This window comes from Vicia villosa, linkage group LG1 (genome assembly GCF_029867415.1).
Source record: "Vicia villosa cultivar HV-30 ecotype Madison, WI linkage group LG1, Vvil1.0, whole genome shotgun sequence".
In the NCBI taxonomy this organism is placed as follows: domain Eukaryota; kingdom Viridiplantae; phylum Streptophyta; class Magnoliopsida; order Fabales; family Fabaceae; genus Vicia; species Vicia villosa.
The window spans coordinates 49,969,322-49,987,595 of record NC_081180.1 but is presented as its reverse complement, the minus strand read 5'-3'; the positions used below and the strand labels follow the sequence as shown (position 1 = coordinate 49,987,595).

The window sequence follows — 18,274 nt, the reverse complement described above, 5'->3', positions numbered from 1 at the left end:
ATAAACCATCAAGAATTGCAATTACTAAAATTAACTAAAAAACGAGTGAGTTTTGGAGGAAAAGCGGGTTTTGGCGAGCGGCGGGCTTTGGTGGGGCGGGTATGGCGGGCGACGGGTTTTGGCGGGGAGGACTTTGGCGAGCGGCGAGCCTAAAATCCCAATCCAACCCGCCAATTTTTGGCGAGTGCGCGGGCGGCCCGGCGGGCCCCGGCCCGTTTTGCCACCCCTAGTCGAAACACTTGACCATAAAACACGTATAAAAGACAACAAGATAGAGCTTTAGACGCCAAGCTTGCTCAGTCCTCCAGGATGATGAGACACATCTAAGATTACCACTCGGTTGTCAATAGAAAAACATTTGTTCTTCCATCTTCTAAACCTCGATTTCCTTATCTTTATCACTTGGTTCCAAGTTTCTTTCCGGTTTGAACGTGTCCTGATTTGAAGCCTAAGATAATTGAGTGACACATGTCTTATTCTACAATGTAAAAAAAGTAAAATAGAATTAATATTTATCAATTCAATTTTCTACAAAGGAACCTGTTAACCATTTATACATGGCAATTGACAATGTAACAAACTTAAAGGGAAATTCTTTAATTGATTTCACAATAAATACAATAAGGAAAAGTATAATAAACTAATTACATAATAAATTCGAATTTAACACCCACTTAAACTAAAGTGTATGCCATTAAGTTCAAGTTTGGATACCATAAATGAAAATATGAAGTCGTGTGATTTGGTGAAAATATCAACTACCTGGTTTACTAGGTCATTCGGTTGAAGTTGTACAATGTGCTTTTGAGCTTTGTTACCACTACTACAAATAATATATTTAACCTCAGACGTAAAGGGATTTAACCTCATTTACAGATGAGAGGTAACAAAGGGCATACTTTACCCCTCGATTTTTGAATAATTGAGGGAATAGTTGAAATGGTCATTGGTTTGATCCCCAACAATAACTTGTTTATAATTTCAAAACTAGCGCAACATACGTCTTAGTTTATGACCATAACCGAGGAGAAAAATAAATGCTTTATATATATATATATATATATATATATATATATATATATATATATATATATATATATATATATATATATATATATATATATATATATATATATACAAATTACATTGTTTAAACATAATATTAATAAACTAATTTGCTTACAAACTACATTATTTACAAAGAATATTACATTGTTTGTGTAACACCCTAAAACCCCAACTATTTATTTTTAAAAGATAAACATTTTTTTCTCAAAAAGGTGTTACACATACTCAACATGCATACTATTTAAAGTTAAAGACATAAAACATGGTAGCGGAATTTAACATAAATGATACTTTAAATTATCTCTTCAAAATAAAGTACTTGATTATAGCTCAAAAAATTCTAAAAACTTCAAATCAAAACATTATGAAATGACTCGTTCCTAGATGTTACAGATCAGAGCAACCAAAAACTAAAATAACGGAAAGCCACAAATAAAACGAAGAAAAGTCTCAACATCATCTTCCAACTTACGACAGTTATTGCTCCTTGTGAGTATATGTAAACAAAAACCTATAGCACTTATATCATTTACCTAATATGTATACACGACATCCAACTCGTTTGATATCTTCACAGCGAAATCACAATTAAAACTATACAAAAACATATAGCACTCGTATCATTTAGTCTTATAAACTCCATTTAAACTTTTTATAGCATAAACAAAAGGAGTTGTATTATCCAACTCTCAACACTTGGAGACCTCCACGAAATAAAATTAGAAAAACTCCAACAAAAAAAAACCAAACAAATAAAAAGCAAACATTCTCAAGCCGATGTTACATAATCAAAGCAAAACCCTACTAATAAAATGACAAGCTAATGGAAGTCTCTCCAAGAGCTATCTTCCACTTACTTCAGTCAATGTTACTCTTGAGTATTTGCATGATGCCCATGTAAAGACAACATTCAAACAGGAGGAGCGAGAAATCATATTCAACAATAACAGGCATATACTGCAAGGTAATCTATTAACACATAGCATATTCTACACAATTTCAAACATAGTATAACAAATACATTCTCATACCCAACTCACCAATCAATCTCAACTCAACAAATATAACTCCACAATGTACATATAACTCGTTATGCAATGCAACTCAACCATGCAACTCAACCATGCAACTCTATGGATATGCATATGATACCAACTCAACATTTGGTTCTCTCAAAACCCGGGTTCCCTCTCTGAGCTTAGGACAAGCTAACGGTCTCTCTCTAAACTAGAAACTTGCCTCTTGACACAAATCAACATGAATGTACAAACATGTTAACAAAATTTCAATGAGTTAAGACCCCTCATTGATCCTAACATAATGCATTGACAACTTAAGTAACACCTCTCTCTAGATTACATCTCAACCACAATCACAAAACGTATAATATCAAATTAATAATGCAACTCAAGTATACTATAATTCATCCCAGTCATATAATATCTCAAACATGCAACAATACATAGACATAAACATAACACAAGTAATCCATGTTCATAATACATCCATATTTCACACTCACTCTTAACACACTCAACATAGCAACAGTACTCAAGCGCATATATCAACTCAAAAAACTATTAACTCACATATATGTAACTCACCATTAACTCAACAACACATCAATTACACTCATCATGTATAAAACATCAATTCATACGCATTAACTCAACAACACATCAATCACACCATTAAGATGTTGTGGAGATCTTATTGCATTTGGTTCTAAACAAACATTTCCAATTCAAAATCTTCAACTTTTCTCTTATACAAATTTTGAAATGACTTCTCAACATTTTTTTCCTTCTTTCTCTCTCCCGTTTCTTCATCTCTCTTCCTCTTCTTCTTTCACTCTGACAATAAGTTAAATATTCAAAAATATTTTCTTCCTTTCTCTCTCTCTCTCGTTGCTTTTCCTCTTCTTCCTTCTTCCATTTTTTAAGCTAGAAAAGAGAAACAATTGATGATTTGTGACATAGATTTTCAAATTGTAATGATACTTGCAAGGATCTTCCACATAAGTTAGATCTTCCAAAAACAAATCCAGATCTGCTATAAACAACCTCATTAACGAAACCCTAGCCAAAACTGAAAGAACTCGATCCAAAATATGTCAGTTCGTATCTTCTCGAAGCTACAGTTCTTGATCTTCAAGGTTTTAGAACTTTCAATCATGAATCTCTTATTAAGGAAGAACAAGGTGATGCATTGTTTAAGATGTTTTGAAACGGGGTGAAATAGTATGCCAATTTCTCTATATTTCTCTTTAATGAATGTTTTTAAAAACTTCTTTTTATGCACATTTACATTTCTCTGTGTTCTTCAACATATTTACATTTATTGACCTTGTTTCGGTATTTTAATGTTGGATTTTTTCTGAAAACCTCTTATCTAAAATCTTTTGAAAAAATACTCATTTTGGTCCCTTAAATATACCCTTGGATCCATATTGGTCCCTTAATTTTTTTCGTGTCACTTTGGTCCCTTGACTTTCAAAAAAATTCATCTTATTCCTTTTTGTCTAATTAGAGACGAAAAAACTTTGAAATTCGTCACTAATTAGGTAAAAAAGACTAATGGAATGTTTTGAAAGTTAAGGGACCAATATGAACATAAGGGTATAGTTAAGAAAGCAAAAGGATATTTTGCCAAATCTTTTTCATTTGATACATGTTATTTCATTGACTATGATGCATATCCCTTTAATACAGGTTATTTCTACCTTGTTGTGATTTCCTGCGCACAAATGGCTATCCTTCTTGTGAATGAAAAGTCTCATGGTTGCAAGATTTTATTTACTATGGAGATACCGAGATTAATTATAAGTTAAAATACTATTTTAATATGATTCTATTTTGACTAAAATTGAAAGTTTTTTCGATTTACGTGGTTGCTGCATTCGCAACATGTTGTCATTGTGAACTTGATTTTTTTCAATTTCATAAGTGCTTATTTTGTGTTGTTAGAGTTGTGTTGAGTGTGTTTTTGTTTATGACATGGATGGTGTCACTAGTACAAAAACTACTTTTTAAATTGGGTAAAAATGACTTTTTAAATCGGTTAATGCTCCGATTTAATACTGACCGATTTAGAAAGTTTTTCATTTTTAAATCGGTTATAATCTGATTTAAAATATTTTATTAAATCGGTTAATATGATTTAAAAATATTTATATAAATCGGTTTGACACATTTAAAAATAATCCAAAAAGTATCGCAGTTTTTTAAATCTATATGATCCGATTTAAAATCTCAAATTTAAATCGACTCACGTGATTTAGTAAAGTTATTTTAAATCAATTAATCTGATTTAAAATCACAATTTTGTTTTTTTTAACTAATTATCATTCTGAATAATACAATACATTCTGATTAATCGACTCTGTTTTTAAATCGACTCAGTGTTTTAATTCTTGTTTCTTCGACAATATTGTACAATACATTCTGAATAAAACAAAATTTCATCACAATCAAATACTAATCCAGTACTTCATACACAATTATTAATACAAATAGTACCATGGAACAATGTTTTAAATAAATTCCATCAATTTTAAAATATTCAAGAAATGATGTCACAAACATTACCACAAACAAAATAACTCTTGCCAAAACCTAATTAAAATAGTATCAAAACACTAGCTAGTCTAAGCAAAACTAAACAAACTATGACGCCTACAAAGAAGCACAAAAACAAATGGCATCGGCCTATGATTGCCATTTTTTACCTAACCAAGTTACTTCAAATGGATTCTAAAATAAAATTTGCACAACGTTCTTGAACATTCGTAACTTCATCATCATGAAATGGCGTTGAATCTTCAAATATCTGAATAAATATTAAAAAAATATTAGAATATTGTACTAACATTAAAGAAGACAATTGACACATAATTAAAAAAATGTGTTACATACTTGATTCCATGTATTAACAATCCCAGCTGATACAATATTCAACATATGTATCATAACATAATAGCCACACTCAAAATGGAAAGATTGTCTTTGGCACTACAATACATAAATTATAGTAAGTAAATACCATATCCTTTAATATACTTTTCACTCAAACGGTTAGAATTCATCCAACTACGATCCCTAATTACTTCTGGAAAAAATACATACACAAATAGTAAGTTAAAGAGCTTAGTTAGTCTAATGTAATTAAAGAAGAGTATATATATATATATATATATATATATATATAGTTTCTCTACAGTGTTCTGCAAAATGGCTACAAGTCTAGATTAGCTAATAAACTATTAGAACTTACTGCATGAGATTATTAGAACTAACAATTTGAATAAACTCAAGCTGATAGAGTAAACATATACAAACTCACATATACTTTCTCAAAACAGGGACATATAGAGATTATTAGAACTAACAATATGAATAAACTCAAGTTGATAGAGTAAACATATACAAACTCACATATACTTTCTCAAAACAGGGACATATAGAATACACTTATAATAAGGCTATTATAGAACATGATATCTAATGGGACATATTCTATACACTTATAATAATAGAGAGAATGAGAAGAAGTGGTATTGCAACTCTTTGCTCTGTTTCTAAAACTGCTATTATGTAAAGCAATGCCTACATGCCTTTATATAAGCTTTAGAGTATATAAATTTAGTGGCTAAGAAACTATAAGACTTAGTAGTTAAGAGACTTAATAATGAAGAAAAATTGAGGCGGTGATGTAATGGTTTTTTTTAACATGTAAGCTTAACTCATTGCTTTAGACACATCATCAATCTTCTAAATTCTTCTCGTAAGTATTTAGTTAATTCGGTAATTTTCTCAATAACTCTACACACCAATTGATTTAATTTCAACAGAACATGACATGCATTCAAACTTCTATAACAATATCAACAATAAAGAAAACAAAGAAAGTTCTATCCATTCAATCAAAATCAAATCAAAAAAATTAAACAAAGTCATTCAATAAATTAAAATTAACCATTCGAGCTTCCTAAATCAACAAAGCATAAGGTAGTTATTTTTTAGATATACATTTTCACTTTTGTATATTAGTAGTAATTTTTAATTTGAACATCACAATAATGAGCTGAGCTGGTCAACTTATGTAATTAGACACTAAGAGCATTAGTTGAATAATATTTTGCATTTAGAAAAGACCTTTCCCTTTGTTTGATTTTCTATGTGGGACTTGTCTCTTAATTATAAAATTATAAATATGGCTATATGAAGGTTATGATTTTGTTTGAGGCATCACTGAATAGGATAATATTTAACTTCAAAGTCTTTCCAATATAGATATATCTTAAAGATAATTTTAAAGTACGTGTGTCTTAACTTCAAAATACTAAAAGATATGTCTTAAAGATGAATTTTACACACTGTCATTTCTAATACTTATGTAACAAGCAATCTTCTAGATACCAAAGACATAATAGTTGGTAATCAAATAGTAGGTAGTAGTTGGTACCCTATGGGAGCTACCAAATGTAATTATTTTTTTTCTTGAAAACTCAAGTTGAATCATATTGATAAAAAAATGTTGAAGTTGGGAGTCCAAGAGTATAATATTGATGAATTTAAGTAAAACTATACAAATGAAAAAATTCATCCTTACATCTAATGACTACATCTTATTTATAGAGAGCCAATTACTAACTATTTCTTAAATTTTGTTATTGTCCAATGATTATAAAATGTTTCTTTTCGTGTTGTTCTTCTTAAATTGCCTTTTTTATAATTAAAAAAGAGACCGAATTTGAGTTAAGGAAGCTAGTTTTTAAAATGAAAAAAGAAACATGGAAAAACACTCAACTAAATTTATGATGGAGTGAAGGAAATAACCTCCAAATTTTAAACTTTAGAAAAAGACTTGTGAGGAGATTGATTTTTTAAATTTGGGTTTTAATTTGGTTGTTTAACATGTAAGTAGTTCCTGCGTTGGTTTCTAAAATCACACCAAACTTTAGTACATCTCATAAATCCAATTTAAGCTTCACAGAAGCCAACAAAGAGCATTCACTTCTTTTAGAAACCAACAGAGCATTCATTTCTTTCAGAAACTAACAACTATTATGTCATTTAATAAAAGCTTTCACAAATATGATCAGAGTTAACATTAAAATATATATTTTCAAAAGAAAAAACAGGTTCTTGTTTCCTTACCTTGCAATCCAATTAAAGGTTACAAACATTGAATTGGAAGAGCATAGTCTGAGGAGCAATTTTGACAAACAAATACCTCTTTCCCTTTTTACTCCCAATTCCCCACAGAAAAGATTTTGTCTCTAACCCACATCTCAAAAAGTTTACATTCTGATATATAAAGTTATTTCAAATTATAAGTTGCTTTAATAATCATTTTTTAATAATCCATAACATATTTTACCTTAAACTACCAACCAACAGCATTCAGACTATGTAAAAAACAACTTTGAAACTCACTTTTAACCTAAATTCAACAACAGTTTAAACACATTCAATAGTTATATGAAGTAATAATCTTAGTAGCTTCAAATAACATGTACCAAATTATTAGTTACTTAAACCATTGATGAAACACAGCACAACCACCAGAGTATTATTTGCCCTACAATTCCTGACGGTTGGCCACAAATCGTTTCGTACATAAAGTGTAATTTCCATTTCAACAACTAGCTAGGACAATTCCCATTAAATAGAATCTTTATCAATTCCTATCAAAACCCCACTCATCTCCTAACAAAATCGAGCAGAAAGTTAACACCAATCCAAAACCAAAAACTCAACTAGATAATTAAACTCAAAACTCAAAGAAATCCAAAATTCAAATTCCTAATACCCCACTTATCTTTCTTGACAAAAACAGTAGAAAACCAGTTCAAAAATAAACTTAAAATCCAATTCAAGACCAAAATATGAACCAACCTTGGAATATCTGAACAGAAGCAGGGTTGGAGAATATGAATGTCGACGGAAACGGTAGCAGTGTGTGTCGTCGCAGAGAGGGAAAGTGAGAAGACAATAGATAGTTTGTTTCTCCGTGAGAGAGAAATTGAAGAGAAAACTTGTTTAAGGTTTATTTCGCCGCCGAGAGAGGAGAAAGATGAAACGTTTTTAGGGTTCTTTTGTCACCGAGAAAGAGAAGTGAAAGGGTTTAGAGAGGGGACGTGTGATGGGCCTTTTGTAAAAAAAGAGGGAATAATTATGTTTTCGCAGAGAAGAGAGGGAATAATAGATGCATTGGGCTTTGTCTCTTAACTAGTTTTTTTAATTATAAAAAATTCTTTTTAAATCAGATTAACTGATTTAAATATTATTCACTTTAATATATATCACGTGTCCTAATTTTTTCAAATTTTTAAATCAAGTGGAAAGCATATGATTTAAAATGTTTGATTTAAAATGTGTTTTTTGCACTAGTGTGTTGTTGATGTTTGTAGGTGATGATGATGAACATTATGGAAGATAAATGCTAGATGTTATGAAAATGGTGAATTGGTGATGAAAAGGTGAATCAGATAGAGGTTTAAGAAGCTGGTTGTTATGGACTGTTAATGTGGTTCTTTGTTTGTAAACAATGATATTTTAACTTGATGCATTGCCTTTTTTACTGAATTGTCTATTTCGATTGCAAGGTGATGCATAGTGTGCATTTTGTTTCTAACTGTCTCGCAATCTCATAACGAGGAGCAACCAATAGCGAAGAATGACATTGAAAATGACATTGCAACTTCTGAAAAACCCATCTTTAATTTCTTATTATTATTGTAAAAAAGGGTTCTTTCTTAAAATTAATTTTTCAGTTAGTTTTGGTATTGGGTTGATTAGGGTTAATCTGAATGTAATTTGTACATTTGTTTTTGTTTCCACTGCTAACACTAATGTAATTTGGCTATGCATGCACAAATGGAGATTCTAGTTGCTTGTATAATATAATTGTTTTTATTTGCACTTCAACATTACAGTACTAATTGAATTGGATTTCTTTTTGCACCTGTTGTGTTGACGCGGTTGATATGTAGCAGTTATATATTGTAGCACTTTATCTTTGAACTTATGTGTTTGGAGTTACTTCCCTACAATGCAAGCTGCAACAAGTAGGGGACGATTGTGACCGCCAAATATCTCAAGTGCAAACTCTAAGTACTGAAATAGTCAAGTTTAAATATTCTTCAGAAAAGTATGGGTCTGAATTGAACAACTTGACCATGAAAACATGGGAATTTGAGGTTAATTATTTTTTCAGTTAGTTTTGGTATTGGGTTGATTAGGGTTAATCTAAATTTAATTTGTACATTTGTTGTTGTTTCCACTGCTAACACTAATATAATTTGGCTATGCATGCACAGGTGGAGACTCTAGTTACTTGTATAACACAATTGTTTTTATTTGTACTTCAACATTACAGTACTAATTGAATTGGATTTCTTTTTGCACCTGTTGTGTTGACGTGGCTGATGTGTAGCAATTATATATTGTAACACTTTATCTTTGAACTTATGTGTTTGGAGTTACTTCCCTACCATGCAAGCTGCAACAAGTAAGGGACGATTGTGACCGCCAAAAATCTCAAGTGCAAACTTTAAGTACTGAAATAGTCAAGTTTAAATATTCTTCAGAAAAGTATGGTTCTGAATTGAACAACTTGACCATGAAAACATGGGAATTTGAGGTTAATTTTTACCACGTTTCATTTTAATAACATCCATTTGCTATTATAGAGACATGAATAGGGGGGAAAATGGGTCCGTTTTGTCCGCATTTTTTTGCGGGGCGGGCCTAGATTTTAAGCTCACAATCTTTAATATGTCCGTCTGTTTTTTTTTTTGTGGGCACGAGTATTTACACGAAATTTTACATTTTTAGGCCTAAAAGGTGTAAAGCCTGCAGGTATTACCTGCCCCAGCCTCATTTTTTTTGCGGAACGACTCAAGGTTTTAGACCCGCAGTCTTAATTATGTCCGCCTCTCCCCGTTTTTTGCGGGCTTTTATGAGGCGGGCCTAAACGGGGCGAGCATGCCCGTTTTCCACCTTAGACACGAATGATGTTATACTTTTTATGCGTAGACAAAATCTACTTTTCAATATAATTATATCATGGAATTACAAGAGAAGCTAACGATTGTGGAGAACAAACTCGAGGTAATGCGACATCAATTTAAGAAAAAAAATCGTCTTGTCAAACTTTATGATAAAATGGTTTTTCTTTTTCATTCAGGTTTGCGATATATCTGCTATTGAGACAAGAACAAAATTCAAAGGGAGTTTCTTGCGAAATATTTGTGCAGACAAAGAGGATTTGGTCGTTGTTTTTGTTCTTCTGATTGATGTATGTTTGTTTTGAGTAAAGATAAGAACTTTTTGATATCATGGATTTAGTTTTAAGCATAATAATTTTGACCTTGCTTGATTTACAGGGTTACTTTGTTCTCCTCTCGTGGATATCGGTTTATTTCAAAAGCGTAACTACATGGCAATCTTAATTAATAAAGGATACCCGACAACATTTGTCCCTAAATTGATGTAGGTAGTCAAATTGTAGCTACAACGGGGCTAGATGGAACTTTTTCCTGGCAGAATTTGAATAAACTTTTTTTTTCCGATTCACAAAAGACAATAGTGGAAGCAATTATAGACCAAAATAGAACGAAGTTGATATTACCGGTGGATACGATTTTTTATTGATGTTGATTTTAGTAATGTACTGTGTATAATTGCAGACAATTGGATTTATTGGACCAACTTTAATCTGCTTGAAGTGTGCTAATATTACACCAACAATTGATGCTTCAGTACTCTTACCTACAGCTTTGAGCTTAAGCTCTTTCAGCCAAGTTGAATTTATGCTTAACATACAAGTAAGTCTTGCACACACAAAAATCGGCATATTATATTATTCTCTAAAACTATAAAATTTATATTTACGACATATTCATGAACTAATACATATATCAGTAAGGCCTTAACTTCACAGGCTCATGTCTTTTACATTTTTACATGATCTGGATATTGCTCCTCAGTATGCAAGGATTCTATATGGTAAGAACTTTAACAAATATGTTTTGAATATCTTCTCTTTTTACTATTTTCTGTAATTGAATGGAAATAACTTTTTGTGTAATTAAGTATGTGTTCTTACAACATGGTTCTTGTTTTAACATTGATGAAACTATTACAGGAATATCAAATTCAACTAGAACTTTAGCAGCTACCATAAGCACAATTGGAATTGGTTATTTTGTATAATGGTTGGGATCATTTCAAGCATTCCTAACTATAACAACATGTCGTTATGTTTCGAAGCTTCTAATGCAGACCATGAAATAATCTCCATGTCACATCCATAATATGCAAATTAACATTGAAATTAATATTAACAACCTTACGTACACTAATAATTCTTGCATATGCAAAGCTCAGGATTCAAATTTGAAAATAATATGTTTCTTTTATCCTTAATATGTGGAGCTGTTGTGATCTGTCATACATTTTGTTGCAGTTTGGGTTTAGTGCGAGCGTGTGTTGGATTATTGAATATGGTTTTACCATTTTATACCATTTTAGAAGCATCATATTTAAACTGGCTCTGGTGGTTCTCATGTTGTTTTCTTAGCTAGCTACTTCCCAAGAGTATAAGCGGATGATGCATGGAAGAATCATCAGTTCTATTGTTGATTCTTCTTGAAAGCAAGCTTTGATGATGACCATGCAAACAAGGGAGCAACATATCTGTAGGGACAAGGCCAACAATAACATTTGCATTGCTCGGGTAATTTACTTTATGTTATATTCTCTGACCAAAACTAATTTTGACTGAATTGATTTTATAAGATTTATTTTAGTTGAAGTGAGCGAGTTTAAGGCAAAGTAATTTATGTTTGAATTACAAAATCTTGTTTGTATCATATGAATGTCACTTTTAATAAATTTTAGAATTTATTATATGTTAATTAAGAAGCTAGTAATATTAAGTTTTAAGTATAATAGATTTTGGTTTAGGATTTTATTTAATTCAGGTTGGTTTTGTATGAGGATGACCATGCAAACAAGGGAGCAACATATTTGTAGGGACAAGGCCAACAACAACATTTGCATTGCTCGGGTAACTTACTTTATGTTGTATTATCTGACTAAAATTAATTTTGACTGAATTGATTTTATAAGATTGATCTTAGTTGAAGTGAGTTTAATGTAAAGTAATTTATATTTGGATCACAAAATCTTATTTGTCTCATATGAATGTTACTTTTAATAAATTTTAGAATTTATTATATGTTAATTAAGAAGTTAGAAATATTAGATTTTAAGTAGAATAGATTTGGTCGAGGATTTTATTTGATTCTTGTAGGTTTTGTTTAGGCATTTCTTACAAACATGGTTTCTATGTATGCTTCATATCATGGGTATGAGGGTTCATGGTCTTGTCGGAGTGTTTGCTCTTACATTAAAGAAACTCATTGGATTAAAGAAACTTCTTTTTTTGTTTTATGCACTCTGGTTCCTAGGGGAATGGGGCCCTAGTAATTCAGAGTTCGCGCAGAGAGGTTATGACACTGGCTAAGTATTATTCCCACTAGGAATTAAACTCGATATTCTTCGAACCTTCGTCTTTAGAAGTTGACAGGGGCGGATCTACAGCCCAGCGAGCCCGGGCATGCGTCTGGGCTCAACGCCTCCTTTCGTTGTATACTCCTCCCACCTAATAGTTAATTTTTAGACAACACCAGAGACAAAATTTATAATTTTTAGACAAAACTAATGACAAAATTAGTAAAAACAGAGGGAAAATTTTTTAGACAAAATCAATGGCAAATTTTTTAGACAAAATCAAGGATAAAAATTAATAGAAATTGAATATAAAATTAATAAAAACAATGTGTAAAATTTTTGCCGAGGCTCTCTGAAATTTCAGGTATCGCCAATGAAAGTTGATAATCTTAGTTTCTTTAACACTGTGAAGATTAATATTTAAATTTTACTATTTTAATGGTTACTTATCATATTCTTATTATAAACTTATATTATCAGCACATTACGACCACTCTTAAATTAACTTTAAAATTAATGATAATTGAAGTTAAACATCTTAATAAATTGTGATTACTGTTACCGTATAAAAATCATTTATCCTGAATGTTTATATTATTTATATGAGTTAAATCCTACATTATAAATTTGACTTTGTTAAACTTTTTTACAGTGGTATTTATAAGTTAAAATTCAAATTTTATATTTTAAATAAATTGTTACATACACCATCTAATTGATAAAGTTGAACTTTACGGACAAAGGCGGTGTATAGTTGGGCCCATTTCGTTATTTCGAACTATATAAACAAAGCCCATCAAATTTTCATATATAACAGATGATCCTAGAAACTTCTATGAGAAACAATTGCAGAATTGTGAAAGCGAATTACTTGATCACACTCTGAGGCTTCGCTTCGTTCTCTTCCATTGCTTCTGAGGTACTTATCTTTCTCTCAATTCTCAATCGTTTTTACCAGAGCTTCGAATTTCGATCATGATGATCTCGTTTCGGTTTTTCGTTTCGTGCTGATTTTTTAATGTTTTCGCCGATAGTTGTGTTTAACTCGATTAGTTCAATTGATGTTTAGTTTATCGATTCTGTGTTTGATTATTGCTGAATGTGCTCTGATTTGCTTAGATCGTTCAATGAATTATGATGATTCTGTTATAGTTTGAAACGGAAATTTCGCTTCCGAAGTTTAGAAGTATTTAATGTTTTTGAAGGAATAGCAGATCGTAATTTATTTGGAAGATTTTAAGTAGGGTTTATTCATGTTGAATTGTTCTATAAATTTGTGTTTGGATTGGATCCTTTATTACTGATTTATGGCTATGAAGCACAGCCAAACACTTAAGTGACACTAACACTTCTGATTAGGTTTTATTTATTATTATTTTCTTAAAATTATTAGCCGGTTTCAGACACTTTTTTCAGATATGTCAGTACTAAATAGTTTTATGTAACTAACTTATTTGGAAGATAGGGCTTGTTTATATTGAATTGCTCTTTAAAATTGTGTTGAACTGAATCGTTGATACATTATTGTGGTTATTAATATTACTGTTTGTATGATGGTTTATATGTTGGATAAATAAATCCAGCGTCACCCTTAGGGATTCGAATGGGCTTAACATCCCAACCCATGGCGCCTAGAGAGAGCTTACAAACCTCGCTTTAGGTGCAGCCCCTGAGGACTCATACTATAAGGAAATAAAGTTGCGCCCTCACTAACAGCAATTGCTTTTAGCGCAGTGGTAAGCGCTTGATCCTACAAGTGGTATCAGAGCATGGTCATGGGTTCGAATCCCCCCGGCTGACACTGGGGGGGAGATTGTTGGATAAATAAATCCAGCGTCACCCTTAGGGATTCGAATGGGCTTAACATCCCAACCCATGGCGCCTAGAGAGAGCTTACAAACCTCGCTTTAGGTGCAGCCCCTGAGGACTCATACTATAAGGAAATAAAGTTGCGCCCTCACTAACAGCAATTGCTTTTAGCGCAGTGGTAAGCGCTTGATCCTACATTATACATTATTAATATTACTGTTGTGTAACTAAATTGTTTTGAACTGAATCGGTTATTAATATTACTGTTTGTATATGGTTTATACATTATTGCTGTTGTGATTATGTTATGTTAAATGAGTTTTGTACTTTCAGTGATTACTGTACTACGAGTTTGAATAGCAGAATGCAAGGACGCGGTGGGCCTGGTGGCAGAGATCCTTTAGCTGACTTTGGTGGTTTTGGAGGCTTCGGACCTTCTAGGAGTTTGATGTCAAGTGTGTTTGGAGGAAGGGACCCATTTGACGATCCTTTCTTCACCAGCCCTTTTGGAGGGATGTTCCAGTCAAGTATTATGAGTGGTCTATCTGGGTTTCCTTTTTCCCGGGAAATGCAACGGCCTGGTTTTCCTTTTGCTTCGGAAATGCAGCAGCCTGATTTTCCTTTTGCGCAGAATATGCAGATGCCTGGTTTTCCTTTTGCACCGAATATGTTGTCATCTGGGTTTCCTTTTGGCCCAGAGATGAATCCATCTGTGTTTCATGAGAATCAAGCTCGTGCTCCGGAGCCTAGTAGTCGAAGGGGCCCAATCATTCAGCAATTGGACTCTGATGATGAAAATGAGGATGAGACTGAAGAAAAGAAAGAAAATCCAAAACGGCATAGAAGGTCAAGCGTTGAACCCTCTGTAGAACATCCAGATGATGAACATGAAGGTATTGTGTGTTTAGCATTAACCATTGGGTGCTCACGCTTTTGCTCTATCTCTAAAAAATTGTAGTTTACATATTGCTTATTCTAATATTTATTGGGGATGGGGTTTCATGCTTCAGGGAAGAAGATCAGACATTTGCAGGGTAGAAATGAGTTCAACAATTTCAATGCAACTGAGCTTCAGCCTCAAACACAGAGCTTCTGCTTTCAGAGCTCAACAGTCAGCTATGGTGGTCCAAATGGAACATATTATACTTCTTCAAAGACCAAGAGGACTGGAAGTGACGGAGTAAGCTTTTATGCAGATTTAAAGCTGGACTGAATCCAGGATTTTCATAATGTTATTTTCTGATTCTATCTTCACTGTGTTAGGTGACACTTGAGGAGAGCAAGGAGGCTGATAGCTCCACAAGGCAAGCTTCCCACAGGATTTCTAGAGGCCTGCATGACAAGGTATCCTCTTTGGTGGCAATATTATATTTGGTTGGTTTGGTTTTGGGATACCAATCACTGTGTTTCTTTAGTGATTTTTACCATGTCCTTAATTTCATTTATTTAACTTTTTTCTTATGTTTAATAGGGGCACACCCTCTCAAGAAAGCTTAATCCAGATGGTAAAGTGGATACTATGCAGACTTTACACAACATTGATGAAGGTTTGTTAGCTTATACTTCGTTTTTTTGCTGTGTGATACATTAACTACTGTAGGTTCTATGCCCTTGTATGACAGCATTACTGAAATTTCTGCATCGGTTTTTGCAGATGAACTTGCTGGCTTTGAAGAAGAATGGAAAGGAAAGGGTCAAAAGTATTTGCCTGGATGGAGCGGGAGTATTGGGAGTATTGGTGAGTAACTGATAATTTAAGGAATGTGGATGTGGATGATTACTTTCTAGAAAATATCTCTACAATTTATTAAATATTTTTGATAGTTTTACTTTTATATTCCCATGCAAAAAGTTTCCATGAAGTCTGTTTGTGTTATTAGCATATTTTCTAAGATAGTGATAGATTCGGTGTATTATACCTTTAAGTCTGTTTGTGTTATTAGCATATTTTCTAAGATAGTGATAAATTTGGTGTATTATAATGCGAATTTACTTGAATGCTTAAAATACAAGGAAATAAAATAATTGTGCAGAGTTATGCTATATCATATGCTACAAAAATCAGTACACGTGAAATGCCATGCAGTTTTGCAATTTTTCAGCCAACAATTTCCTTAACAAAAGAAAGACCCCCATGTTACAATGTATTTATGGACACATTCGTAGCACTGTTTTTCTGATTTTGTGTGACATTGTAAGGAACTTTTCAACCCTCCCATTTAAGCCACTCTATCAATTTTATTCAACTACCACTTATTTTCATACATCTATTTGTATGTTAATTCTAACTTGCAGTCTCGCACACATAATAGCATGTTCCCACATATTGCATTTATGGAGTAAATTGGCTTTCTCATGGGCTGTATTCTGATGTACATGGTTGTGAATTCATTATGTTATTGGAAACATTATTTTGTTATGGTTTTCTTTATGATGTATCGAAAACTACAAACTTCACTCATGTGATATTCCTATCTCATGCACTTTATTATTGAATATTTGGAAGTAAGGAAACAGTGATGGAGATGTACCTTGCATTCGATGGTAAAGAGAGTATGGCTCAGTATGCCTGTTGTGTTTACAGTTTTTTTTAACCAATAACTGTTCGTGCAGTTATTGTTAAATGATAAATTGTGATTAGTGAATAATAATTTACTCTTAAGATTTGTTTTTCCAATTTTCTTTTCAAATTTTCTGCCTCACTGTTTTTCATATTTTTACATGAAAAGGCAGAAAAAACATTGTAGAATTCAAATTTATTAGTGAATAATAATGTACTCATAAGATTTGTTTTACCAAATTTATTTTCAAATTTCCTGCCTCACTCTTTTTCATATTTTTACATGAAAAGGCAGCAAAACCACTGTAGAATTTTATGTGTAGAATTTTATGTGTAGAATTTTATGAAAAGTCATGAATAGTGTTTTATGAGATTGTTCTGTGCTAATATACCTCGTCTGTTGAATTTCATTTTTTTCTTCAAAATAGCAGTACACCATTTGTAAGTCATTTTAATATGTTCTTTTGTGTTGTAGGAGCTGGCCATAGTAGACAAGCTGAGCATGCTGGGCAGGGAGGTTTCCTTCTCCCTTCATCCGAGCATAGTCATCCCGTGGGCTCGTCCCAAGTTAGAGGCGAAGTGGGTTCTTCTCGTGCTTGGGAGAGAGTGAGGACAGATTCCAATGGTAGGGGTGCATACCACTCAGGAAGGCAGGGTCAAAATTAATTATCTGTTGTTGTAGTCAAATGTTGCAGTCAATTTGACAAGTACTTGAGTCTCATTCACCTTAAAACTGTCATGATATTTCTTATGTTACCTCTTGGGTTTCTCTTTCCCTCTCCATAGGTATATATGATAATTTTAGTAGTAGTTTCCTTGCCTTGATGGGAAAGATTAAGCCACTGAAAATGTCAGTGATGCCAGCGTCCGAGATTTGTACAATCTTAGTTCATACTGCATACAGTTGTTTAGACACATTATCTGTAGTGTATGAGATGTATATGTTATGTATATGTTGTCCTGTGCAATTTCAATACTTTATTCTTTTGTTGCGAGATTTTGCACATAGATGCAATCATGTAGAGGGAAAGGAAGCACCTGTCCTTCAAGCAGTCCTGAATTTCGAAGGATTTGTTCTTAAACAAAAAGGGCTGTATACGCAGTCAATATACATAGCTTATATATAACTTCTTAAATGGTAAGGCTTATTCGAACTTATTTCTATTTGTGAGACTGTTTGAGAGGATTTATGAAACAACTTAAGATGAGAGAATAGATCCATTCATGTGTAGAAACATTCTCGTTACTGATGAATTGCATACATTTATATCTTTTAGTGGGTGAATACATTTATATCTTTTAGTGGGTAAAATTG

At 32.4% G+C, this 18,274-nt stretch overlaps 1 protein-coding gene across 2 annotated transcripts; it reads left to right on the top strand.

The window, feature by feature from the left end:
• Positions 1-13,385: 13,385 nt before the first annotated feature.
• LOC131637332 (uncharacterized) lies at positions 13,386-17,933 on the top strand. Of its 2 annotated transcripts, none has more exons than XM_058907940.1 (7): positions 13,386-13,509; positions 14,733-15,292; positions 15,410-15,579; positions 15,663-15,743; positions 15,871-15,946; positions 16,054-16,131; positions 17,438-17,933. In XM_058907940.1, exons 2-7 carry the CDS (start codon positions 14,764-14,766, stop codon positions 17,623-17,625), a joined length of 1,122 nt encoding a protein of 373 aa, XP_058763923.1. In that variant the 5' UTR covers positions 13,386-13,509; positions 14,733-14,763; the 3' UTR covers positions 17,626-17,933. The 2 variants fall into 2 exon arrangements, with proteins under 2 accessions (XP_058763923.1, XP_058763918.1); XM_058907935.1 differs by having other exon boundaries at positions 16,054-16,137; positions 17,435-17,933.
• Positions 17,934-18,274: the final 341 nt, after the last annotated feature.